The following is a 27,641-nucleotide window of genomic DNA, read 5'->3' as shown; positions in this document are numbered from 1 at the left end:
GCCTCACCACTCAGTACTCCCCATCCCAGCCAATCCAGTGTGCTTAATATTAATGTGTTATATTACACTTGGTTTGGTTTTTCTGAATTTCAGACTTATAAATCAAGAATCCAATTGCCTTCTTGTACTCTTCATGTGGATTCTCAAATTTAAAACTTGTGAAGTTTTTTCCTCTCCCCAGCCTGCTTCTCCATCTCTGCTCTAGTTTCATCTCAATTAATGCCATCAATTCTCTCAGGTAATTAGGTCAAGAACCCAGAAATTATTAATGATTCCTCTTTTTTTTTTCACCATCCAATCCAGTTTACTCCTTCCCACCACATCCAGAGTTACTCCCATACCATCACTATATCTTGCTTAGATTGTTTAGTCCATTTGCATCAGAGCAAAGGGAGTGACACTATTTACATTCTGAATTTAAAAAAATCTCATGTTGCTACCCCCTAGAGGCCTCCTGTGGCCAAGCACTGCTCTGAATAAAATCTGATGTGACCTCAATTCTAAAAATCCCTACATGATTTCCCAGTCATCATTTCTCAGTGTTCTCCAAGCCTTTCTCATAATGCCACCTCCTTTGATTCACTATTTCTAGTAAGATGCCTTCTTTCTGTGACTCAAACATGCCAACTTTATCCTTGCTCTCTGTCTGCCTGAGTCTTCTCATCTTTGAGGACTCACTAAAACCCCACCTTCTTGGAGGGGTTTTCTGACTATCCTCTGTAAAGTATAACCCTCCTCCACAATCAGTAAGTGTCTTTCCTGTTTCACTTTCCTACAAGATTCCTGTCTGACATTCTTACATGTCTTTAGGTTCATGGCCTTCACACTAGAATACAAGCTCTATGAAATCAGGGACTTTGCCTGTCTTTTCATTATTGTATCCTTAATACCAGAAAACAGTGCTTCACAGGAGCTGCTCAACTAGACTTCTTGAATGAACAAATATGTAGATGTTGTCAATTTCTGAGAGTACACTTCTATATTTTTATCAGCTTGTCATAATTACTAACCTTTGAAGTACATATCCCATACAACCCATGCAAGCCAAGTTGGCAATGTAAGACAGGACCCAAACACTTTCACTTGGTAATAATAGAAAATAAGAAAAAGAAGTATGTGACATATATGTGTGCTAGATGTACAGATCTGTCTTTTAATTTTATTTCCCCCACTATAAAACAGATATTTTAAAAGGTCCTATAAAGAAATACTTCAGCTCTAGTATTCGAACTTGGAAATTAACAAAAGCCAGAGAGGGGCAAAGATATCTTTTCTTGGCTCCAAACTAAGTTATTTCTTTTATTATAATAATACTATGAGTTATTATTATTCTTAACAATAATAGCTATTAGTTATTTAAGTCTGAAAGTCAGCTCTAAATTGTTACAGAATACACTTGCAAAACAGTTCAACTGACTACATATTACAACTTCTGTTTACCTTTCTAGCAATAGAAATAATGTGCTATCCAAAGTTTTTGCTAGTTATGCTTCAAAACTATACTTGGATAAGCTGGGTGCAGTGGCACGTGCCTGTAATCCCAGTGGCTTGGGAGGCTGAGGCAGGAGGATCACAAGTTAAAGCCAGCCTCAGCAAAAGTGAGGCACTAAGCAACTCAGTGATACTCTGTCCCTAAATAAAATAGAAAAAAGGCCTGGTGATGTGTTTCAGTGGTTAAGTGTTCCTGGGTTTAATCCCTGGAATCAAAAAAAAAAAAAAAAAAAAAAAAAAGAACTTCCCCTGGATAAAAGCATCAAGTACACCTAACTATGCTAGCATTGAGAGTGACCAAAGGTAAAATTATCACCAATTGCTCCTCCTTGGTGAAAAGGAGGAAACAGCTAGTAATTCTATCTTCTAGTACTAGCATAGAAATAATAGTAAAATGAAAAGGGTTCAAATACACAAAGTATGTTATATATTCATTATATGAACCACGTTATAAGTTCATTACAACTTGTATGACTATTAAAAATTGTCTTTTTTACCAAAACCCAGAGATATCAAAAGAAAAAAAAATGCGTTCTCATCATCATCTATTTTATAGCAACCTACCATTTGCCCCATCTGATCAAATGTGAACCTTTAATTTATCTCTTTGACACTGGCAGCTATCAAAATTTTTCTTGAGCATCTTCCACACATGAAGTTATCTTTTATATTTTCTTTACTAATTTGGCCAGAATACCATTTTACCCAGATGACTATCCTGTCCTCCTTCAAACATTTGTTTCACCTGGCTTCTAAATGCTACATTCTGTAGTCCTCAGACCTTATTATTATTAGACTTTTTCTTTTTTCTATTTGTTAATTAATTAATTAAATCCTGGGTAACTGAACTCAGGGACACTTTACCACTGAGCCACATCCTAAGCCCTTTTGAGCCTAGTTTCAAACTTGCGATCTCCCTGCCTCAGCCTTCTGTGTCACTGGGATTATAAGCGTGTGCCACAGTGCCCAGCTAGACCTTTTCTTTTCCACATCCACTTTGCTAATCTCAACCAGTTCCATAACCTTCAATAATATGTATCTATGTACAGCTTACTGACATGCAAATTTATATTAATAAGACCTCGTCCATGAATCCTAGATGTATAACCAAATCAACACTTAAATTTGAATTTTGAATAGGTATCTCAAATACAGTATGTACCAAAGCCAAATTCCTAATCTTTCCCCTTAAACTTGCTCTTCTGTTAAAGAAATTCCACTTTTTAAGCTGCTCACTTCTGACCTATCAGTAACTCCAGTGATCTATGCATTCAAAATAAAACCAACCATTTCTGATTAGTACAAGAAATCTAGTTCAACCTCTATCATCTCTTACATGGATCACTGTCATTCCTATGATGGCTTCCCATCGAGTTCAGAATAAAAATCAATGGTCTTCAAAGCATTACTAATGGTCCCTGGTTTCATTCCTTACTATTCTCTCTCTCTTGCTCCCAACATATGGACCTTATTGTTCTGCAGCCTCAGGTACTCTGCACCTGCTGTTCTTTCCATCTGATGCTTTTCCCAGATATTGCTTTTTTTTTTTTTTTAACATGTTTTACTCCTTTCCATAAATGTCACCTAAGTTGGGACTATCGTTCTATTCCAAAATGAACCTCCCTCCTACAGCCTTTAACTCCCTTGCCCTTTTCTGCTTTATATTTTCTAATTTGTTTTGTATATTTTTTGGTCTCTCTCACAAGAAAGCTTATTTCATGAAGGCAGGGATTTTTACTGTTTTGTTATAATTTTAATATTACTCCTTCACAAATATTTATGGAATAATTAGTCTTTTTTGTCTTTGTAATTTGTATAATGTTGCTCAAGGATCTTAAGATATCTATCTCCTTATAGAGAAACAAAGAAAAGGAAAGTAAGATTTACTGAGCACCTATTATGTGCTAGGTAATCTGTTGGTTACATATTATTTAATTCTCACCATCAATCATTTGATATGTGAATTCTCTCCATGTAACAAATAAGAAAATTAAAATGATAAAAATATGCTTGTTTGGGGGGAATACTTATTGGGGATTGAATCTGGGGGTGCTCTATCACTTAGCTATATCCCCAGCTCTCGGTTCTCCCTAACCTGCCCAGTCTGGCCTCATAAACTTTTAGTTCCCCTGCCTCATTCTCTCAAGTAACTGAGATTACAAACCCCACAATCTATAGAATATTCCTAATTTTCTAATCCTCTAAAACCAGAGAAACCTTCTGAATTTCTTCTGTCATTAGAACATAACAGGAATGAGATCTAAAAATCACAAGCTTTGTCTAGAGGTTGCTTGGCAATCAGATTCTATTACTATTTCTCAGTATAGGAAATACAATTACCACTTTTCCAAAGTTCTTCCACTTTACAGCTATGGTTGTGGTGTGCTAGCATCTGTAAATTTTAAGATAGACTAATTACAGGGGCAATAAATCAGTTAATTACTCATTAGCAAAGAAAAAGCTAACAAAGACAGTTATAAAAATAAAAAGCAGAATTTTAAGCAATAAAATTCTCTCTCACACACATACACACAAACATATGCAAGCTACCTGAAGAATGAATGGCTTTGCTCCTTTTCTGCATTACTTCCATCAATGCACCCACAATTCCTGAAGTGGGTGCAGGTGTTGGTGGTGCAGACTCTTGGCCATCAGACACCTTGGAATACAAAATTAGAAAGATTCAACTGTAAATCCTTAGCAAAGAATCTGTCTTCAGAATGTCTTACTTTCTTAGTATCACCACTTTATCTTGAAAAATTAAAAAGCAAGCAATCAAAATTTCAAGCCCAGTCAGGATTAGCTAAATTAAGAAGAAAAAACTGAATATTTCCACCAAAAGTGAATAATAATTTCTGCACATTCCAGCACACAAGAATCTTATATGATAAAACTTCAAAACTATTATTAAAGGACATTATTTTATAAACCTGGGCAGTATTTAGAAGTTCTGAAACTGTACCTGTCTCACATGGCAAATAACTAACTATCCCTGGTAGAAATTACTTCCATTTCCCCCAAACTATCTTCAGGAAATAAAATGATACAAAAGAAAAAACTAAAGATTTTGATTAAAAATTCATTTATTCAGAAACCAGTCCCTGCAAAATTATCCCTATTTCCACATTCATATTAAAAAAAGAGGAAAAAAATGTAATGGAAAAAATTTACAATTTAGAAAGTACTTCTCTAAGTACTAAAATGAGACAAATATACTTTTGCATATTAATTTTTTTAATTCTGTCTCCGAACTTCCATTACCCATTGTTATAATATTGGTAAAAAGATTAAATAGGGCTAGGGATATAGCTCAGTTGATAGAGTGCTTACTCACATGCACAAGGCCTTGGGTTCAATCCCCAGTACCACAAAACAACAACAACAAAAAAGATGAAATAGCATAGCTATACTAAATAATCACACAAGTTTTTAAACATTTTTATTTATTTGAAATTTTAAATCCTTTTCCAAGGAATAAAATTTTCCAAAGAAAAATATTTTCCATAGAAAATTGTTTTAATAACTTTATTAAGACAAATTTTTCATTTGGTTTTTTGGTAACTCTTCTACTAACTACTTTTCTTTCTGGGCTAAATATCGCTGTGTTCTCTAAAAAAAAATTCCATGTAGCTCTCCATAAGATACAGATTCATTCATAAGTACTTAAGTTTAGCTGTTGTATGTAATCTTAGAACTATCACTAGTATAGCAGTCCACAAACAGAAAATCTCAGGTTTTAGAGTTTGGTATTTCTGCATGAGGCTCTTAACAGCAGCCAGGACCACTCTTTACTGATCAGGTAATATAAAGCAGAGAACACTAAATAGGAGTGCAACACTGCCATTAGAGTCTAAAAATAAAGCTTTATTCCACACCAAGTCCATTCTTTTATTTATGTACCATATATAGCAGCTTTTATGGTACAGCAGCAGACTTGGGTGCTTATAACAAAAGACAGGGGCTGGGGATGTGGCTCAAGCGCTAGCACACCCGCCTGGCATGCATGCGGCCCGGGTTCGATCCTCAGCACCACATACAAGCAAAGATGTTGTGTCCGCCGAAGACTAAAAAATAAATATTAAAATTCTCTCTCTCTCTCTCTCAAAAAAAAAAAAATAACAAAAGACCATATGGCCTATAAGTCTAAATACTTATAATCTGGTCTGTTATCAAAAAAGTTTGTCAATCTCTAAAAGATTAAATGATCTAAAGGATTAAATGATGATCATCTTGTCCAAAAGTTATCAGCCTTCAGTGTCAGAAATTCTATTAGAACTCTTTCAATTTTTTTTTTTTTTTTTGGTGGCACCTGATTCTTTACTAGTCTAAAACATGGAATCATTTGAATATGATTTAGTTTTCATAAAGTTACTAGTTTGGATTTACCAAGGTGATTGCAATTGGTAATTGCAATTGGTATTTTAAATTCCCCTTACTTTAATAATGATTCTTTTAAAATATCTTTTATTTAAAAATAAAATATAGAACAATGAACTGTAAACATACTATAAGATTCCATTTATATTAAATTTTAGAACAGGCAATAAGCAGGGTGTGGTGGCACACTCCTGAGGCAGGAGGATCCCGAGTTCAAAGCCAGCCTCAGCAAAAGCGAGACTCTGTTTCTAAATAAAATACAAAATAGAGCTGGGGATGTGGCTCAGTGATCAAGTGCCCCTGAGTTCAATCCCCAGTACCAAAAAAAAAAAATAAAAAAGAATAGGCAATCACATCAGAGAATGTTTTGGGAGCAACTAACTGGTAAGAGGCATAAGGTAACTTTCTGGGATACAGAATGTTCTACATTTTATGTAGAAGTATGGGTTATAGAGCTATAGGAACTTATTATCTAAACTAAAAATTTGTGCATTTCATTGTATCTAAAAATATTTAAAAATCTAAAGGGTTAAAAATTATATTCTACAATATGTATACTCAGAAAAATGAGAAATTATATACCATCTATGTATGATATATCAAAGTATATAAGTGCATTCTACTGTCATGTATAACTAATTAAAATAAATAAAAAATTAAAAAATTATAAATTATAGCAAGAGAAAAAAGATTAACAAACTTTTCAAAGATATCTTATAGATTACTTTAAAATTCCATTGTGATCAATGATCTAAAATGAAAGAGCATATTACTTACAGATTTCAGTTGAATACCCTGTCGTATCTGGTCTAAAAGTGCATCCCTTCCAGAGCAGGACACTGGTCGACTATTCTGTTCCACTTTTTTTAGCTGAGCACCCTCTCTGATTTGATCTAAAAGGGCTGCTTTGTTTCCTGCAGGAGTTGGAACTTGATGGTCCCCATCAGAAGGGAGGCCAGGGGGAGGCGGTGGCCCTGGTGGAGGCGGAGGTGGAGGTGGTGGGGGTGCTGTCACTGATCCTACCACTGATAGAGGTGGAGGTGGTGGTGGAGGCCCAGAAGGCGCTGAAGAGGGAAGGGCTGGAGGTGGAGGAGGATACACCCTATTTGGTGGTGGTGGAGGGACGATCACACCTGGCCTGGAAGGAGGTGGTGGTGGAGGTGCAGCTGTGGGAGCTCTTGAAGGTGGTAGGGGAGGAGCACCTCTTCCCCTGGCAGGAGGAGGAGGAGGGCCTGAGCTATGTGGAGGGGGAGGAGGTGGTGGTGGTCCTCCCCGTGATGGTGGTGGAGGTGGTGGTGCTGAAATAAAAAAACAAAAAAAATCAAGATCATTTTCCTGTTGTTTCTTGAAAAGTATCAGCGAAAACACCAGAATTTAGTTTTTAGAAATCAGTACCAGTTTCGAAGGTTAAGAATAAACATTTTTCTACTTTATAATAACAGAAATAACAATGAAATCAAAGTTTGCTTAATAAGCACTTTTATATTTTAATTAAAATTAACAAATAACTGTTCCCTTTTTAAAGAATCAATTACATTTATGTTTTTAAAAAATTAGTTCAGATTCAAATTTTATAGTTTATCATAGTCAATTAGAATTTATTAATATTAATTTGAGCTAAGATACAAATACAATGCTTTTCCTTTAAAATGTAATCCTTTGTTGTCTAATTTATATGGATTTATATTTTATGGTATAATGTCTTATTATTTCCAAAAGAAATTCTAGCAATTCTAGCAATGGAAAGAAGGGAGACTGGTTGCTCAGTCAAAATATTCGATTACATACTTAGGAAACAAAAAGTGATAAACAAATTAAATGAGAAATCCTATAAATTGTAAAAGTAAAGTCATTAATAAAAAGTTATCACTATTTTAATAGTAATGATATTTACACTCTTCTACTTAAGTGACAATGTTAAGATATTAAGAAAACAAATTTGAAAGTACAGTGATATCAGACTATACTGGAGAATATGAATAAAACCTAAGTGTTAGATTTTATTTTACTACATTTCTGGAGACATGATGTTGCCATCAACATACACCAATAAATATAATAATGTACTTCATCATTTTCCCATTAATTTAAAGACTGGTTTGAAAAATTATTTTTAGGAGTATAGAAATGTTAGAATTCATAATAGTCATTTGTATTTACTAATACAAAGTATAATGTGTTATTAAGGAAACTTCCTATCCAACCAAATTCAGTTATAAATACCTATCTTAATTATAAGCTTAGATGCTCAGTAATACAATGATTACAGAAAGGGAAAAAACCCTCACTTTACAGAGAATAGACAGTATCTTCTGATTTCATTTGGGACAATCATGGGGAGATGCTTTAGAAATCTGAAATCAAATATAATCATAAACATTGAATGACATGTATGGAAAGGACCAAACTCACATGGGTATTGTCTCTTGGCATAAAAACCTTCAAATATACATAACGGGGAACAGGAGAGTTAACCTAAATTCAGACCATCACAGTGGGACACCCCTACGATTTACACTTAAGGTGTACTAGAGGTCTAGAAGATACAGCTAAGATTCACTCAACATTCCATCTAACTGGACCAAAAGCAAAGAGACTTAAATGCTTGCTAGAAGCAGAGTAGTTTTCTAACATTTTCAATCAAATGGCAAAAAGGGGAGGAAATGCTCTCTCGCGCTCTCTCTCTCTCTCTCTCTCTCTCTCTCTCTCTCTCTCTCTCTCTATATATATATATATATATATATATATATATATATATATGAATGAAATGGCTATTCCCTGAATAAGAGTGTATCATATCCCTTCAAGAAGATACAAAATTTCATTTAATCAGGTTTACATTTCAAATAGCAACAATATTTAGAACTAGTATAATTTACTCCTCCCTTACTTAAGAGGAAAAGGACTGGACTATTTTATTATGAAAGGCATTAAATAATTATTTTTCATGATTTTACCAAGAACCATGAATTAAATTTCTTTTGAACCTGTCTGTATGGGGTACATTTATTGGGATAATTTGGGATTTGGCTAATACAAACTCAGACAGACACTAATTCAACACTCAGAAAGGAGAGTCTTGATTTATGAGTCAATCATCAGCTGTATCCCATCTGCATGTAGAAAAAGTTCAGCATTTCTATTACCTTGCAAACTAAAAGCAAACTTTTAATCTGCCTTATGTCTACACAAAATGGAAACTGCAAAAAATGCCATGTCCGAAGGTAAAAACTATGAAAGAAATAAAATAGGAGAAGAAAAGAACTTATGATATGTAGTTAGCCAGATCTGCACGTGCACGCACACACACATGCCTCTATACATCACTATGAGAAACACACCACTATGAAAAAACTCTGGTCAAGATTTTCAACTCCAAGTCACCACAAATACCAGAATTAAAATAACAATGGTATTTTTGAATTTTTTAAAAAGAAATAAGTGCAAAGAATCAAACAAAAGTAATAAAAAATGAAAATGGTTCCATTCAAAGCTAAAAGAAGACAAGATTGAGCTTACCAACAGAACAGAACAAAACAAAACAAAACAAAACAACTTTGTCTTGGTGGGAACCTAATAGTAAAAAAATAAGCAAACATTATTTCACGTCAACATTAAAGTACTGGTAGATAATGCTCTAGCCAATACTTGAGACACACCAGTCTGGCTGGTGACAACTACAGCTGCTGCAGGAAGGTGGAGTGCAGGTAGAGACAAAGGACAGCACAGCAGAGCAAAACAAAATTAAAAAATACCTGGCTTTCGGGGAGTGTGGGTGGGGGACCTGTGGGAAAGAGGGAGGCTGATCTCAATGGACCCAGTCTTTGGGGGAAGTTGTTGAGTAAAAAGTAACCAAAATCTCTTGGCCCACAGGTGGATAATTTGGGGGAAACCCGGGTCACCTGCATGGGAACCAGTGCTGCTGCGCATGCAGAGGCATGAAATTGCAAACTCATAAAGGAAGGTTCCAACTGCCTGTTAGAACTGAGCCCCAGTGAGCCTGGACCAGTGTAACTGAAATAGGGACAAAGAAAATTGTGCCTAGGGCATACAGGCTCTGGATACCAAGGACAGAGAGTTCCCTTTGTTGCTGGCGCCCCAGATGTCCACCAGAGATCGGCATCTCCCCATCAACAGGGGTGTGGATCTAATCTCAGACAAAAGTTCCAAAGGTCAGTGGATACCAAATCCCAGTTACTCAAACTTCCAATTTAGAATCCTGCACCGCCCCCATGACAAGAATATACAATTTGTCAGCATTCCACAGTCTATCCCACCCTATACTGGGAGATGGGCAAGCTGAGAGCTACTAGGACCAGCTTCTGCTTCTAGCCACAAAGGCTGGCAGTTAGGTGAAGAACACAAAATTGCTGAACCTAACAATCCCTAGCCCTTTGACCCAAAGATTACAGAGCCCAAAAATAAATACAAAAAATCAATTCCTGCTAATAAAAATTTGACCACTTTGGTGGAAATAAGTCCTTTATTTCTCATTAAGAGTATTTAACCTTTTTCTCTCATTTATTCCAGTATTCCACTTTTGGTTTTGTCCTCTTGTTGCCTCTTCTTCATTCTTTTCTCCCACTAATAGTCAAAATTCCCATTCCTCTTTCCTCTTTTTCATTTTTTAATTACTTTCAGTTTTTTTTTAACTCCTTATTCTTTATAGCCATCATCTGCTACCTATCCCCTGCCTCTCCTCGGTTCATTTCAAACTTTTTCCGTCATCCTACTTTATATTCCCTTAAGAAACCGTAATCCTTGGGCTGGGGATGTGGCTCAAGCGGTAGCGCGCTCGCCTGGCATGCATGCGGCCCGGGTTCGATCCTCAGCACCACATACCAACAAAGATGTTGTGTCCGCCGAGAACTAGAAATAAATATTGAAAATTCTCTCTCTCTCTCTCCTCTTAAAAAAAAAAAAAAAAAAGAAACCGTAATCCCATTAAGAGAATTTTAAAAAATTAAATAATTTATGTAATTCTTACCCCATTATTATTGCTATGGTTATTAATACAGTGGATGATATAGTAAATCTGTTGTTCAATACTTGATCAAGTAAATGTTGTTTTTTTTTTTGTTGGTAGTGATGTTAAATGCTGACCTCATAATTCCTATATAGGTGGCAGTGTTATAGATGCCAAAATAGACATTGGACATTTTTCTTAAGGCTGTACATCTGTTGCTAACATTTATTGCTATTCCTGGCTCCCTGCTTTCCCTAAAAGAGCCTGGAAAGTGAGTGGGACATTAAGGTTATAGAGTAGAGATCCTGCTGCTCAGCAATACTCACAACTTGGCCAAGTAACAGCAAATCTTACCCCACACACGATCTAGCCCTACTTGAGCCTCAACAATACTTCAACACATAGAACATGGGAAACAAAACCCCCAAACCAACAAGCAGGCCCCAACAAACAGAGAGGGACCCTAGATCCTACTCCTGAATATTTACTTATACATCAAAATAAGAGAGAAGTCCCATAACAAAACAATTAACTATACACAAAAGGACATGTGTATAAAAGAGGAATGGGGAATACATCTTAATTGATGCACAAGTCCCAGACTTCTGAAAACATGAGGAAACAGGCAAACAAATCGCTCCCCAAAATTTACCATCCCCCAACAAACAATCCTACAGATATGAAGTAGATGATATTCCTGTGAAAGAGTATAAAAAACTTATTATTAAATGTTCAAAAATCAAAGATCTAAGTAATAAATTAAGAAAGCAAACATGAGATATAAGACCATTTCAATAGATAATGAAAAGAAATCAATCAGAACTCCTGAGATAAAAGACACAATGAATCAAATAAGCAATTCACTTGAAGGCATCACAAACAGATTGCACAGAAAACAGAACTTCAGGCCTTGAGACAGGGTATATGAACTTGAACATTCAGTGTGCAATAAAGGAAAAAGAATAAAAGATCATGATCATAATATACAAGAACTCTGGAACTGCATCAAGAGAACAAATCTGAGAGTCACTGAAATAGAAGAGAACATGAAAATACAGGATAATGGCATTAAGAACATTTTCAATCAGACAGTAATAGAAAAATTTCCCCATATTAGAAATGAGACATCCAACTACAACAGGCATATAGGACCCATCATAACCAAATTATCTAAGAAAGAAAATAAGGAAAGACTATTAAAAGCTGCAAGAGAAAATTGTAAGGTCACATTTACAGGCAAACCAATAAGGCTTGCCTCTGTCTCTTCAGCTCAGATCCTAATGTCAAGAAGGTCTGGAATGAGATATTCCAAGCTCTAAAAGAAAACAATGCTACTCAAGATTGCTATATTCGGCAAAGCTATCTTTCAAAATCAATGAAAGAATGAAAACTTTCCATGAGGAAGAGAAACTAAAAGAATTTATGACTATTGGGCAATCATTACAAAGAATATGCAAAGATAAACTGAGCACAGCAGAACCCCCAAACCAACCCCAAAGCTCCCAAATGGATGAAGATCACTAGAGCAACCACCAACTAAATGAAAATAAACACAGAATAAAATATAGCAAATAAGCCAAAATGTTAGAAAAGTACAAACATATAAATAATAACATGGAATGTAGATAGTTTCAACTCCCCAATTAGCAGAGTGGATCAAAAACCAAGGTCCAACTTATGCTGTTTGCAAGATTCACTGGAAAAAACATTCACAGGCCAAAAGTAAAAGGATGGAAAAAATATTCCATGCAAATGGAGCCTGAAAACAAGAAGGAAATAGCTGTTCTCATATCTGATGAAACAGAAGAGAACAAGAAAGCCACTACATAACTGATAAGGGAACGATCCAACAAGATATAACAATAGTAAATCTATATGTCCCAAGGTTCCAGACAGACCCAAAACAATAATACGGGGTGATTTCAATACACCTTTATCACCAATATACAGGAGATCCAAGCACAAGATCAATAAAGATATCTTCAACCTAAATAACACTATAAATCAACTAGACCTAGTAAGACATCTATAGAATATTTCATCCCAATATTTCATGCGAAAACCACTGAATTTACTTTCTTCTTAGCAACTCATGGAACCCTTTTCAAAACAGACCACATTCTAGGGTCACAATGTAAGTTAGGGTAAATACGAAAACATTGATATAATCTCATGCATCCTATCAAATCATAATGGAATGAAACTAGAAATCAATAGCAAGAAAATAATAAAAAAATGTAAACATATGGAGATTGAACAATACTCTTTTAAATGAAGAATGGATCACAGAAAAATAAGAGAAACAATCAAGAAATTCTTATAGATACAACATATCAAAATCTGAGACAATATGAAAGGGGTTTTAAGAGTAAAATTTATAGCACTGAGTACCTATGTCAAAAACAAAAAACAAAAAAACAAAAAAAACAAAAAAACTAGGTCTTAAATACATACTTAAGACTATGTTCCACTTCAGGTCATTGAGAAAGTAAGAATAAATTAATTACAAAATCAGTAGAAGACAGGAAATAATTAATGAAATTGAAAATTAAAAAAATATAAAGGATCAATGCAATAAAGATTTAGTTCTTTGAAAAGATAAATAAGAGGGGCTGGAGATGTGGCTCAAGCAGTAGCGTGCTCGCCTGGCATGCATGTGGCCTGGGTTCGATCCTCAGCACCACATACAAAGATGTTGTGTTCGCAGAAAATTAAAAAAAAAAAAAAAAAAACAAATATTAAAATTCTCTCTCTCTCAAAAAAAAATTAAAATATAAGATAAATAAGATTGATAACCCTTAGCCAAACTAGCCAAAATATATAGAAAAGACTCAATAAACAAAATAAGACATGAAAAGGAGATATCATAAGACACTTTTGAAGACAATGACAAATTTCTAGACACACGCCACCTGTCCAAATTGAACCAGTAGGATACAGAAAACCTAAACAGACTAATATCCAGTAATTAAATTGAAACTGCAATTACAAGCCTTCTAACAAAGACTAGGCTGGGACCTGATGAATTCTCAACTGAGTTCCTACCATACCTTTAAGGAACTAGTCTTTCTCAAATTATTCCACAAAATTTAAAGGGAGGGAACATTTCCAAGTACATTCTATGGAGTCAGAATAACAGGCCAGGACCAGATAAATTCTCAACTGAGTTCTACCGTACCTTTAAGGAAGAACACACACCAGTCTTTCTGAAATTATTGCATGAAATTGAAAGGGAGGGAACACTTCCAAATACATTCTATAGAGTTAGTATAACCCTCATACCAAAACCAGACAAAGACACACCAAGAAAACAAAACTACAGACCAGCATCCCTAATAAACACAGACACAAAAATCCTTAATAATATATTGGCAAGGACTGGGGTTGTAGCTCAATGGTAGAGCTCTTGCCTCGCATATGTCAGGTCCTGGGTTTGATCCTCAGCACCACATAAAAATAAATAAATAAAAATAAAGATACTGTGTCCATCTACAACTAAAAAAAAATATTAAAAAAATATATTGGCAAACTGCATCCAAAAACACATCAAGAAGATAATACACCATGATCAAGTGGTTCTCCTCCTAAGTATGCAAAGGTTGGTTTAATTTAGGCAAATCAATAAATGTAAAATCACCACATAAACAGAATTAAGGACAAAAATCATGATCATCTCAGTAGATGCAGAAAAGACCTTTGATAAAATATAGCAACCATTTGTGTTAAAAATGCTGGAGAAACTATGGGTAAAAAGAACTTGTCTCAACATTATAAAAGCTTTATATAACAAGCCAAAGCCATCATCATTCAGAATGCAGAAAAACTGAAATCATTTCCTTCAAAATCAGGAACAAGATAAGAATGTCTCTCTCACCACTTTTATTCAATATAATTTTTTGAAACTCTAGCCAGAGCAATCATACAAAAGGAGGAAATTAAAGAAATACAAATAGAAAAAGAAGTCAAACTATCACTATTTACTGATAATGATTTTATATTTAGAAAATCCAAAAATGAATAAAAAAAAACCACCAGAAAATTTCTAGAGCTGAAATGAATTCAGCAAAGTAGAAGGATACAGTATCAATCAACATTCATAAATGAACATCTTTCATATACTCCAACAGTGATTCTGCTGAGAAAAAAATGAAAACTATCCCTCAAAATAAACTACATGATAATTAATATAACCAAGGAAGCCAAATATCACTACAATGAAAATTATAGAACAACAAAGAAAGAAATTAAAGATGACCTTAGAAAATGGAAAGACCTCTCATGTTCCTGGATAGACAGAATTAATATTGTCAAAAAGGCCATACTACTAAAAGTAATAAACAGTTTCAATGCAATTCTCATCAAAATACCCATGACATTCTTCACAAAAACTAAAAGGCCTAAAATTCATTTGGAAGAATAAAGAGACCCAGAATAACCAAAGCAATCCTGAGCAAGGTCAGTTATATAGAGGCATCACAACACCTGATCAATTATACTACAGAGTTATAGTTAAAAAACAAAACAAAACAAACACAGTATTGGCAACAAAACAGAAAGTCCAACGGAATAGTACAGAAGACACAGAAACAAACACACATACTTACAGACATCTGATACTTGACAAATGTGCCAAAAATACATGTTGGAGAAAAGATAGCCTTTTTAACAAATGGGCTATGAAAACTGAATATACATATGTACATAAATGAAACTAGATCCCTACCTCTCACCTTAAACAAAATCAAATCAAAGTGGATCAAAAACTTATGAATTAGACCAGAAACTTTGCAACAGCTTAAAGAAAACACAGGGTCAATAGTCCATCCTATCAGTGCAAACTCCAACTTCCTTAATAATATCCCTAAAATTCCTGAACAGAAAGGAAAGAATTAAGAATGTGAAGAGAGAGCCTACAGAATGAGAGAAAATCTTTGCCACCTACTCCTTTGACAGGGGATTAATATCTATAATATATAAAGAACTCAAAAAAGTGACATACATAAAAAGATATTTCTCAAAAGAAGAAATACAAATGGTCAACAAATATATGAAAAAATGCTCAACATCTCTAGCAATCAGGTAAATATAATCAAAACTACCCAAAGATTTCATCTCACTCCAGTTATAATGGCAATTATCAAGAATATATAATAATAATAAATGTTGGCGAGGGTGTGGAGAAAAAGATATACTCATATATTGTTGGTGGGATTGCTAATTAGTATAACTATTCTGGAAAGCAGTATGGAGATGCTACAAAAAAACAGGAATGAAACCACAACATGACCAGGCTATTCCACTCCTTAATATTTATTAAAAAGAACTAAAATCAGTTTATATGGTGAGACAGCCACCTCAAATGTTTATAGCGCATAATTCACAAAGCCAAATTATGGAACCAGCCTAGATGCTCATCAAAAGATAAATGGATTAAGAAACAGTGGTGTATATATATTTACAATGAAGTTTTACTCAGTCATAAAGAAGAATGAAATTATGGCATTTGCTAACAAATGGATGGAAATTGAAAACATCATGCTAAGTGAAACATTCAAGCCAGAGTCAGAAAGAAGAGTTGAATGTTTTCTTTCAGAACAAAATAAGGGAAAAAAAGGTAGAGATCGGATATCATAAAGATATATGGAAAATCAGGAGTAGAAGAAAGGGATTGAGAGGGAGGAAGGAACAATGGGAAAGGGGAGAAAATGTGAAATAAATTTAACAAAATCATGCTATATGCATATATAAGCATACCAGAGGGAATTCCACCTTTATGTGTATTTACACAGCACCAATCAAAAATGAATAACAAGTGAAAGGAAGACCAGTGGAGAAGGATGACCAGTAGAGAAGAATGACCAGTAGAGTAGGATGTGGAGAGTGGTGATGATTTGAATCATGATCTGACTCCCTCATGGCTGCAATGCACTAGGAACTTTTTGTGTGAAGGTGCAGGTCAAGATGGCCCAGTTGCAATGGTAACACCAGGAGAGGAGGTTACATGCAAAGGCATGTAGCTCTTACCAGTGGAGGCCTTGAGCTCAGTCACCAAATCCCAGAGATAGAATTCTGAGCATAATAAGATGACCCTAATGTCTTACCAGTACTGTGACCTTCAGATTGCCTGCTTTGCTGAAACTTTCCCACAAATAACCTTCTGATGAAACATTAAATAATAAATGTGCTGAGCTTGCTCTAGATCACTATTTCTTCATCAGAGAGCAGTGTTCCACTTGGCCCCACCTTTTGCTCTCTTTGTGTGTCTATTTGTCTTTTCTCCAATCCATCACACCTGGTCCAGCTTCTGAATTAATGGCCCAGATGTGAGAGGCCCAGGGAGTTGGTGCCCAAATAGGGACCGGACACAGAAGAACTTCAATGGTCAGATGAGGGGACACTCCTGAGGCCACGGTACCCCAACAAAGGTGAGGAACACAAGTTTATAGATGGGTGTAAAACATGGGACAACTAGAGATCCCTTTCTTTGGATCCTATGTTGCAATGCTTAAGACTATGTTTTCTTAGCTTCTGCTAGATGTTTATCTCTCTTAGGCTTGCATCTAAACTGCAGAAACTGGTTTAAAACCAAAGAAAAAAAGCATCATTTTAAATCTCAAGCCACTAAGGCTGGTTATCTTATCTCATTTTCACACACTACTATCTTGCTTTCTTAACAAATTCCTCCCTAACACTACAGCACAGGGAGAAAAAATGGAATGATCTCATACATATAATTTTTCTTTTCCTTAAAAATCTTTGAGGATTTCAGCACTGTAATCTGACCAAAGAGTAAACTCTGTTAACTACATTTGTATGATATCCACCAGAGTTTGGCTGCCCACCTGGCCCTAACTTTTTCTATGTGTCTGTCTGTCTGTCTTTTCTTCATCCCCCACCACCCCTCATCTGGTTTTTGAACTAATGGCCCCACTGAAAGCAGAAATGAGAGGACTGCAGCAGGCAGTAGGGGGAGGGAGCAGTGGAGGAAAAGGTATGGGAACCAGAACTGGTTATGGAGTAAATCAAATCAAAGTCATACACATGTATGACCTTCTCAAAATGAACCCAATTGCTATGTATAAGTAATTCTTTAATAAAAGAACAAAATAGAGCTATAATTTTAAAATTATGTAACTTCTATACAGTAACAGAGTTCGGAAAATATTAAAGATCTGATTTCATGCACTCAGACCAAGAAAATACAAACTGAAAAATTTTAGTTAATGCAAATTAAAATTTATGGAAATGCTGACAAGTCCCTTAGAGGGGATTTGTAAAACTGTTTATTTATGTTTAGTTCTCCCTCACTGACCCAAGTTAATATAAAATGTAATTTATTTTATACAGGATATTGAAAAAATGTTATGTGTGAAAAACAGTCACAAAATAATCAGTATAATTATTAGTAACAAAAACAACAGAGGTACTTGGGTAAAAGTTTTTTTTTCATATAAAACTTCAATAAAATTAAATTATACACAAAGCATAAGCTCCAACTCATATAGAAATAAAATTTTATTTTAGCATCTACACGTTAGTTTGAGTATAGGGCAGAAAATCTCACTGGAAGTTATATTTGGAGACAGGATATATAAACTCAAGCTCCAATAAAAATCAACACAGCATAGCATGCATAATTTAGAATGCTAGGTCAAATAATATTCCACATACATACCACTCCATTGTGGTGGACCTACAGAACAGATTATTATGAGTTAATGGACTTCAAATGATTATACATACTCAAAGAGATACACTGGAAGTCACATGTCTATTTATTTTTATAAATCTGATTATATAATTTTACAAATAAAGTGTCAAGGAGACTTAGGTAAACAGGTTTTACAAAGCATATTTTCAAGACTTTTTTTCATACCTTTGAATATTAACTTACAATTATATACTCTACTTAGAAAAGATGGTAACAAATTGTAAATTTGCCTTTTTACTCTTCCTTTAAAAAGTAAAAAACCTGTCTTACATAAAATCAATCTTTGGTTTCTATAAGTTTCCAGATTGAAAGTCAGGTTCTTGCATATAATAATAAAAAAATTGTATTTCATTTTATTCCCAAAGCATTTTTCTTAATAATTCCAATGACATTTTGTAAATTAAATTAAATTTGTAAATTAAATCAAGAAAATGCCTTGCCTAATTCAGTGTTTCTGAAGCGGATTAAAAAAAAAAAGAAAAGCAGTAACACGCACACACACACAAAAACCCAACAAAAACAAAACAAAACAAAACAAAACAACAAAAAAAACAAACAAAAAACTCAAACCCAATCTAGTTCATATGATCCACTTTTAGTTACAGGTATTCAGGTGAAAGAGAAGCCATGGGTATGGTCAAGTAATGTCAACAGTTACTTTATAAACTTAAAAATCCAAAAGGCTGAGAGATTCTGAGCATTATCAGAATGTATGGCAAGGTGGGTAGTAATAGTGAAAAAAGAATGCTGAGGAACACATGAGGGTTGTCAAGACCTTCCATCATTTGTACACTAGCAGTAACCATGACTGACCAAGAGCATTTTAAAAGAACAGGTGTTATGTTAGGTTTAAAAGAACTGGTGTTATGCCCAGGATTTATTTTTAAAAACTGACAATTCAGAATTTGGAAATGTAATTAACCTGCAAATAAAATAAATAAACATCATGCTCATTTCAGTCAAATTAGCATCACTTATGAGTATTTACATGGATGTTTCCATGATAGACTATAAGATGACTGTCATACTGAGAAATTATTTTATTTGCATTTTGCTGAAATAATTGCTAAGACACAACTAAACTATAAGGTGCTTTAAACATCAGATTTTGTAAACTGCTCTCAGGAACCAAAAGACAATTTTGTACTTTATTCAAGAAAGAGTTTGCATTTTAAAATTAATAGTGTTTACATTATTTGTATTACGGAAATGCTTACATTATTGGTTAGACAGTGATTATATTTTAAAAAGTACTACTTTTGAATTATAAGAAATACAACTTAAAGGAAGGATTCTCATGTATGTATATAGCTACCTACGATAAAACTGACCAATCTCAGAACATTCACAAGAAAAAAACAAATCCAAGTGCTTATATAGAAATAAAAGTTACCTTGCCTTCGTAGTTCATTTTTAACTGCTTCAACACCTCCTGTTTTTTCAATAAAGTCATATATAACTTTTGATGTTTCTCGGTCTTTAAGTTGTGCCTCTGAGATTCCACACAAATCAAAAAGATTCTTCAATTCTGGATCCAAATTATTCAGCTACAACAGATAACATAACTGCTAACTATGAAAATTAATTCAATTTTTTAAAAATAGCCATGATAAAATGGAATACTCATCTGTATTATAATACTTTTACCCTAAAGACTCTGTATAGTACCCAACACAAATAAGTGTTCAATAAATGTTTGTAGAGTACAATGAAGCTACATAACCAAAGATTATTGACCCCAATCACAAATATTTTTCTTCAAAATAATTTTTCCAAATACTAACTTTTGTTTCTTGGCAGTACTGGGAATTTAATCCCAGAGTGCTAAACTACCAGAGCTTTTCAATTTTTATTTTGAGATAGAGTTTTGCTAAATGCCAAGGGTGGCCTTGAACTTGAAATCCTCTTGCCTTAGCCTACTGAGTCACTGTGATTACTAGAGCATGACACTGTGTCTGACTCAACACCACAGCTTCATTTTCTTTATCCTCAAAGTACTATAAAATAAGGGATAATAAAAAGTGCCACATCTACACTGGATTCGTTTCTCAGCACCTCATACAAATAAATAAAATAAAGGTCCATTGACAACTAAAAAATATTTTAAAAAAAAGTGCCACATCTAGATAATTCCACAATTGAATATTCAGAATTCAATTATGCTAATTTCTAGTAATTTAGTATGTATTCCCCTGAATTATCCCTTGGCAAAAATAACTTTCTTCCCTTGGCTTTCAAAGCATAAGTCTTCGCTTATTCAGTAAATAAAGTCCCAGAAGCATAAAGTTTTATCTTCCAAGACTTGGTCATGAATTAGATAAAACAATATTATAGTTTCAAGGCTCAGTGGTTCAAATACATAAACACAACCACACTCAGAGATAGTAAAATATTAATTAAAAAAATCTAAAAAGGCTGTAACAGTCCTATTTTGAGTAATAATGAATATGGCTTAAAAAGACACTTACATCAAAGCCTGTATTTGGATCCCAGCCAACATGTCCAATATGCCTAAAGTAGAGAATTAAAAATGAAGCATAGGAAAAAAAAATGCATAAAGGAATTGAAAACATAACAAGAATGAAATCAAATGCATCCTTTGAATTTTTGGCCTGCACTGATAGTTCTCATACACTCAATAGTATTTTGGGAAGACCTATATACCAGGAGTTATGAAAGCAGGATTCTAGCCATGGCAGTGTAACAACTGAATCTTAATATTCTCAAACAATCTCTTTGAGCATCTATTTCTTCAACTGTCATATAAGAATATAAGAATCAAGCATATGAGAAGATAGGAGTTTTGTAATGAGATAATAAAGTAATGCAGGGGCTGGGGATGTGGCTCAAGCGGTAGCGCGCTCGCCTGGCATGCATGCGGCCCGGGTTCGATCCTCAGCACCACATACCAACAAAGATGTTGTGTCCACCGAGAACTAAAAAATAAATATTAAAAAAAAAAAAACTCTCTCTCTCTCTCTCTCTCTCTCTCTCTCTCCTCTCTCACAAAAAAAAAAAAATAAAGTAATGCATATGAAAATGCTTAAAATATGATATATAAATATCAAAGGCTTCTTTTCCCCTCTAGACAATGCCTGCAAGCAATTTCCAAATAATATTTGTAGATCAGAGTGGGAAATCATCTTCATGTTCAACAATTAGTTGAAATAACAAGTTTATCTAATTTTTCTTTTCTGATGGGTGAGAAACTAAATTAGTTATAAGATTCACAGAACATATACTGAGGAAGTGTCTTCAAAATCTCCAACAAAATCTACAGCTTTTAAAATACAATGAATGCAAACATCCTGCCCTCCCCCAACCCAGCAAAAGAAAAAAATCAGGAGCATCAATGATGAGTAAATCAAAAGTGAAAATAACAACAAAAAAACTCTTACTGGAAGTTGCTTGGTGTTCCAATATCTGCCTTGGTTAATCTCTTCTTTTTAGCTTTTCCTTTCTTCTTTTCTTTGGTATGGGAGATGTTGTTGACTTGGGTACTATAAAATCTATTTGTTGTGATTTCTGGATTTTTTATATCAACTGTAGCCATAGGTAGATTGGGACCTACAAATAAAGTCAAAATAACATTAAAGAAATATAATTTAACAAAATAATTCTATATAGTCATAATTTATAAATTTAAATCTTTTTCTAAAGTAGAATCACTTCATTACTATAAATTAAATTTTAAGCCTGCATATATTGATGTTTTACAAATAAAAAGGTACTGCCTAAATTTCTAATGCCTATAATTAATTCATAAACACTGTGGCATAGATGCATTATTTCACATCAAACTTCTATTTGTATAACATTAATTCTCAGGAAGAATATAAACTTCTATGGAAATTAAATTTAATTGTTCTAATCACTTATATTTTGCCTATAATAGTCTCATAGTGAACACACTGCTCACTGGTAAGATGGTATACACAAAATAAACAACAGGGATAAAGAAAGTAAAAGAGGTATCTGCTTTGTTTTAAATTTAACAAAGAAGTCTAGTCTTACCACTTTGTTTCAACTTTATTAATCCTTGAGGAGAAAAGTACTTATAAAATCATTACTACCAATTTTTCCAAAACTGCCATATTTAAGTCCATTAATATTTTCCCTACCAGTACACATAGAGAGCATAAGTATCAAAAGCATATAGCTCAAAAACCTAAAATGGAAAAATTCTTAAAAACACATACTTTTTGCAAGGATTAACAGTTAAAATACCCTGGGCACTCCTGGATATTATCTGTAGCATTTTTAGGGGTGACACTAAGTGAGGTAGCACAAAGCTTGCCTTATAATTAAAAAACTATATTAATGGAATAATAGTCTAAATGTAATATATTCAATTAAAAACATGAATTTAAGTAAAGGTCAATAAATGTTCCTTAAACATCCCATTTCAATATACAATTCTCTAACAAAATCTCTAAGATCATTACATTAGTGACAACTTTCAAAATGTATAAACTACTATCACCATTTGTAGAAAAGGAGTTAACATAACACAACAAGGATGGCCTTTCACTGGCATCTGGGAAGTTGCATTTTGAAAACATTACCCCCATTCCCCAAAAGGGTGGGCTCATCATGTCTAAACTTTATGCTAACAAAGTGATCTAGGTTGAATATCTGCTTTCCCCTTTGGAGTCTAGAATCATGGTATGGCAGATGCCTATAGGACCAAACCCCAGTAAAAGCCCTGGGCACTGAGTCTCTATCTAAATGAGCATTTTCTTAGGTAACATTTCACATATCCCAATTCATTGCTAACAGAATGAAGCACATCTCTTGAGACTTCACTGGGAGAACTCTTGGATACTTGTATGAGTTTCCTGTGTACTTCATCCCATGTGTTGTCACCTTTGCTAATTTTTATATCTTTTCAGTGTAATGAATATCTGCAATAAGTATGACATATGTGGGTTCTTCTGGAGAATTACCAACCATGGGGATAATCTTGGGGATCTCCAAAACAATCATATAATGGCAAGTCGAAATTTCAAGAAATTATAGGGTAATGCATATCAAGTGATCACTCAATGGCAATATGACTATAATTTATTAATTATGTTGAAAACCTTGAATGACCTGAATGCAAAGTTGTCTGTAAGAAAAATGTTTACCTACTTGGGTAAATTACATATAACCTATTTTCTCTTTCTCTCAACTTTACTATTTTTTAAAAATGAAATAGAACTTAAAAAAATTATAAATGCCATGTGTCCTTATCAGAGAAGCAAACAATATGAAAAAATGTATATTTTTAATATCACCAAAACTCAGTTATTTTCCATCAATAGTCAAAATGTATTTATATATAAATAAATAATCTAAAAGTTTTATTTATAATTTTATTTTAAAAAATCCCATGGAATTTGCTGATATTGGCAAAAGTAAAGCAACTAATACCCAAAAAAGTGGAAGCCACTGAATAAAATAGATAAAAATCATTAAAAGTTTCCTTGGTGTCAAGGAATAATCTGAAAATAATGGCAACCAGAAGCAAAGGATAGGTGAACGATATGGAATGATCTGAAAGGCTGATTAAGTAGTAGACAAGGATTTTCTAAATTGTTCACATATTTTAGCATTTGCTAAAGTTTCACAATACAGGACTCATTAAGAATACCCCAAATTTGAAGGTTAAAGGGTTGAAATGGTGACACAGAGACTTATCTAGTGATCTTTTCTCATTTTTCCCTCTCTGCCTGCTTTTTTGATAACTTATCTATACCAACCAGTATCAGCAATACCACAGTAAGAGGCTACAAATTGTTTATTCTCTTATCTTTATATTCAATAGAATCTTTAAGAGTTCACTTAAGACAGACCTGCAAGTATCAGGTATCATCTTTATTCCTACCACTTTTTCTGAAATAGAAATTCAAATAACAACTACAAGGGAAAAACCACTCACCACTAAAAGATTAAAGCAAAAGCTAATCATAATCATTTTTAAGGGAAAAAGATATTTTTGTTTCTTTGTTTATATAAAAGTGTTCTGTAATATTATGGATGACCTAAATGGTAATAGAGTAGGATAAAGTTAAATTTGATGGTTTAAATTACTCAAGCTAGTATTTTCTTTACTATGAAAATAAGTTAATATTCTTGTGAGCCTGATTTATAGCTTAGTAGCAAAAAGTAACTCAGTGGTCCCAGAAGAACAACCAAGAATGAAGAGGACAGAACCAATAAAAGTGATGCGTAGAATGAATAACAACGTTTAACTCACACTACAGACAGACTGTGTTTCCCCTCCTCCTGTACCTCAAAAATGAATATATTGTTAAGCATTTGCCAAGCAGTTATAAAGCTGGCATAATCTCTTTTAATTTCACTAGTACTGGTTAAAATATTATTTAAGTAAGTCTACTGAGAAAATTCCAGACTATAGAGATATATAAAAGTTAGTATAAATGTGAAATACAGAAAATTAGTTTTTCTGTCTTTCATTTTATTTATGAAAACAAAAGACAGAAGACCAAGTAAGCTGTATGAAGTCACATAATTGGTGACAAAGCAAAGTAGGTAAACGTTATTTCCATTACTTTTTAACTATTTCCCTTCTGTGCAAAAGTCACACTACAAGGAAACTGATCATGTTAACTTTACAAATGTTGCCATACATTATCAATTTATCAAATCTCAACTTGCAATCCAAAAATTCAACATTCATTAAATCTTTACATTTTGGAATTTAGGAAAATACTTTGATACATTTAAGAGCTTAGGTACTTCATTATTTCTGCTGATAATAGCTATTTAGAGTGTGATGATATTAGGAAATAAGTTTAAATTGATTCTAAAGCCTAATTATGTTTCAAAAATGATATAAAAAAGAGATAATTTGTATAAGGCACAATCATATTAAAATATAGAGAAGATCTGGTATTAGATATTCAAGCCATTCTAGTAAAATTTAATTATTTCATTTTTGAAGTTAGACTCATCCTGAGATCACCTACCAAGTAGTACATAATGGAACAGCTGGGTTTTTTCCTCTCAAAAAGAACAATCAAATAATAAATCACCTCCTTCTGATTTAGGACAACTGTCACAGGAAAAGGTTTTTAAATATTCTTGAGAACAGAAGACATTTCTACTTAATTTTAAATCTAAAGAAATAAACAAGTATCCTTTAATTATATAAAAAGCAGAGACTTGTCACCAATGTGAGAGAGTTGAAAAACAGGTGGCCCAGAGGCCTCTGATGTCAAGCAGTCATGATGCTGAGAACAAATCACTGTAAAGTGCATAAGCTAAAATGTCAGATTGGCTAATGAAGTTAGGCATCAGTGAGGAAGACATGAAATTTCATTTTAGGAATATATGTAACTTCTACTCAAGTGTCTTTTAAATAATTACTCAAAATGATGTGGTAAACAGATCCTCTTAAATGACATTCTGTAACCAAGTTCCCCATGGACACTGCAAGACATGTTTAAGGTGCCCAGCGCCATCTAGTGGAAGGCACCAAATGCAGTACAGTAGAAGCACTGCTGTAAAACAGCAAGACAATCTACTTGCTGAGCTGCAAGAATAAGAAAAAAGTATTGAAATATATTACCAATTATTTAGATCATCCTTTATTATACATGTGATAAATTAATACCATATTTTAATATTTTTAAATAAAAAGGTAACAATATTAGCAACACCTGCTGTGTAATGTGACCTCCTACAACATTTTTAAAAAATTAAAAAACCCCTTCATTTATTTAAGAAAAAAGTTGGGTCAGCTCATAGTGGAATAGGGAGGGGGAACATGGGAGGAATGGATGAATTCTAGATAGGAAAGAGGGGAGGGAGGGAAAAGGAGGAGGCAGGGGATTAGCAAGAATGGTGAAATGTGATGGACATCATTATCCAAAGTACATGTATGAAGACATGAATTGCGCGTCAACCTACTTTATATATAACCAGAGATATGAAAAACTGTGGTATATATGTGTAATAAGAATTGTAATGCAAAAAAAGTACATGTATAAAGACATGAATTGGTGTGAACATACTTTATATACAAAGATATGAAAAACTGTGCTCTATATGAGTAGTAAGGATTGTAATGCATTCTGCTGTCATGCATTAAAAAAAAATCAATTAAAAAAAGAAAAGAAAGAAGTTGGAGACCACTACACCAAAGGGTAAAAGCTATGTATCTAAATATTTAAAACCATGAGCAATTTGAGCAAAATACACTACTAATGAGTGACTCTCTTAGTTGGGATAACAAAATTGTGAGACACCATCAGCACATGAAGAACTTTTAAAGTTTATCCATGGAAATTAGATGTCTCTTCACAAATACATTTTGTATATAATGAAAATACTTACATTCTTTAATTATATGACTTGTACAATGTCTACACTTTAAAATCTCAAGTTGCTTTCTCCAAAGTTTTTAGATACCACAACTAAGAAGTCTTCCCCACTATTAATGTATGTTCACCAAATGCAAAATAATTAATAAAACCACAGAGGTTAAAATACTGGGCACACATCAAGAAAAAATTCTAATGCTGCATTAGAAGTTCACAAATGACTCAGCTGTTCTGCTTCCTTTGCTTTTGCCATATACCAACTGTATATCTTCAGACATTTCCCCCCTTCTCTAGGTCTCCAATCACTTGAGGCAGAATCTTGCTCCAAAATTTTACTAGTTTTGTTACTTTGAGCAAGTTACTTATCTGTGCCTGTTTTTTCATCTATAGGAGTTATCTCAGAAGATGCCTGGTGTAAATGTTCATTAAACAGAAGCTGCTATTATTATTGTTGCCATTATCTTCATCATGACAACAAGTATTTATTAAGCACTATGTTAAATACTGTGATTATCTCATTTAAGTCCCAGAGCAGCCCTGTAAGTATTAATATTTCTATGAAACCCCTGGTAAACACTATTGAAGGTTGTTAGCCAATAGAAAAATTAATAAAGTAAATTAAAAAATTTAATAATGCAATTTTTAGTTTGTTTTTATATCAGGAAAAGAAATTTAAGAACAAAATCAGAAAGCAATTTATTTGCTTAAAAGAGAAACCTCAGGCTGGGGATGTATTTCAGTGATAGAGTATTTATCTAGCATGCGT

At 33.7% G+C, this 27,641-nt stretch overlaps 1 protein-coding gene across 2 annotated transcripts in view; it reads right to left on the bottom strand.

The window, feature by feature from the left end:
- WASL (WASP like actin nucleation promoting factor) overlaps positions 1-27,641 on the bottom strand; it is an 85,848-nt gene that overhangs the window by 7,395 nt on the left and 50,812 nt on the right. The window contains exons 6-11 of one of the 2 annotated variants that reach the window (XM_081287173.1): positions 21,944-22,112; positions 21,014-21,056; positions 19,939-20,092; positions 18,510-18,527; positions 6,646-7,166; positions 4,042-4,150 (exon numbers count right to left, since the gene is read on the bottom strand). In XM_081287173.1, coding sequence (XP_081143299.1) covers positions 4,042-4,150; positions 6,646-7,166; positions 18,510-18,527; positions 19,939-20,092; positions 21,014-21,056; positions 21,944-22,112 — 1,014 coding nt within the window. The remainder of the gene's footprint in view (positions 1-4,041; positions 4,151-6,645; positions 7,167-18,509; positions 18,528-19,938; positions 20,093-21,013; positions 21,057-21,943; positions 22,113-27,641) is intronic. The other variant, XM_081287174.1, reaches the window with a different exon arrangement.

The sequence above is a fragment of the Spermophilus citellus genome (assembly GCF_964194105.1).
Source record: "Spermophilus citellus genome assembly, chromosome: 3".
NCBI lineage: Eukaryota > Metazoa > Chordata > Mammalia > Rodentia > Sciuridae > Spermophilus > Spermophilus citellus.
Note: the sequence above shows the minus strand (reverse complement) of the source record. Positions and strands in the feature narration are given on the sequence as shown.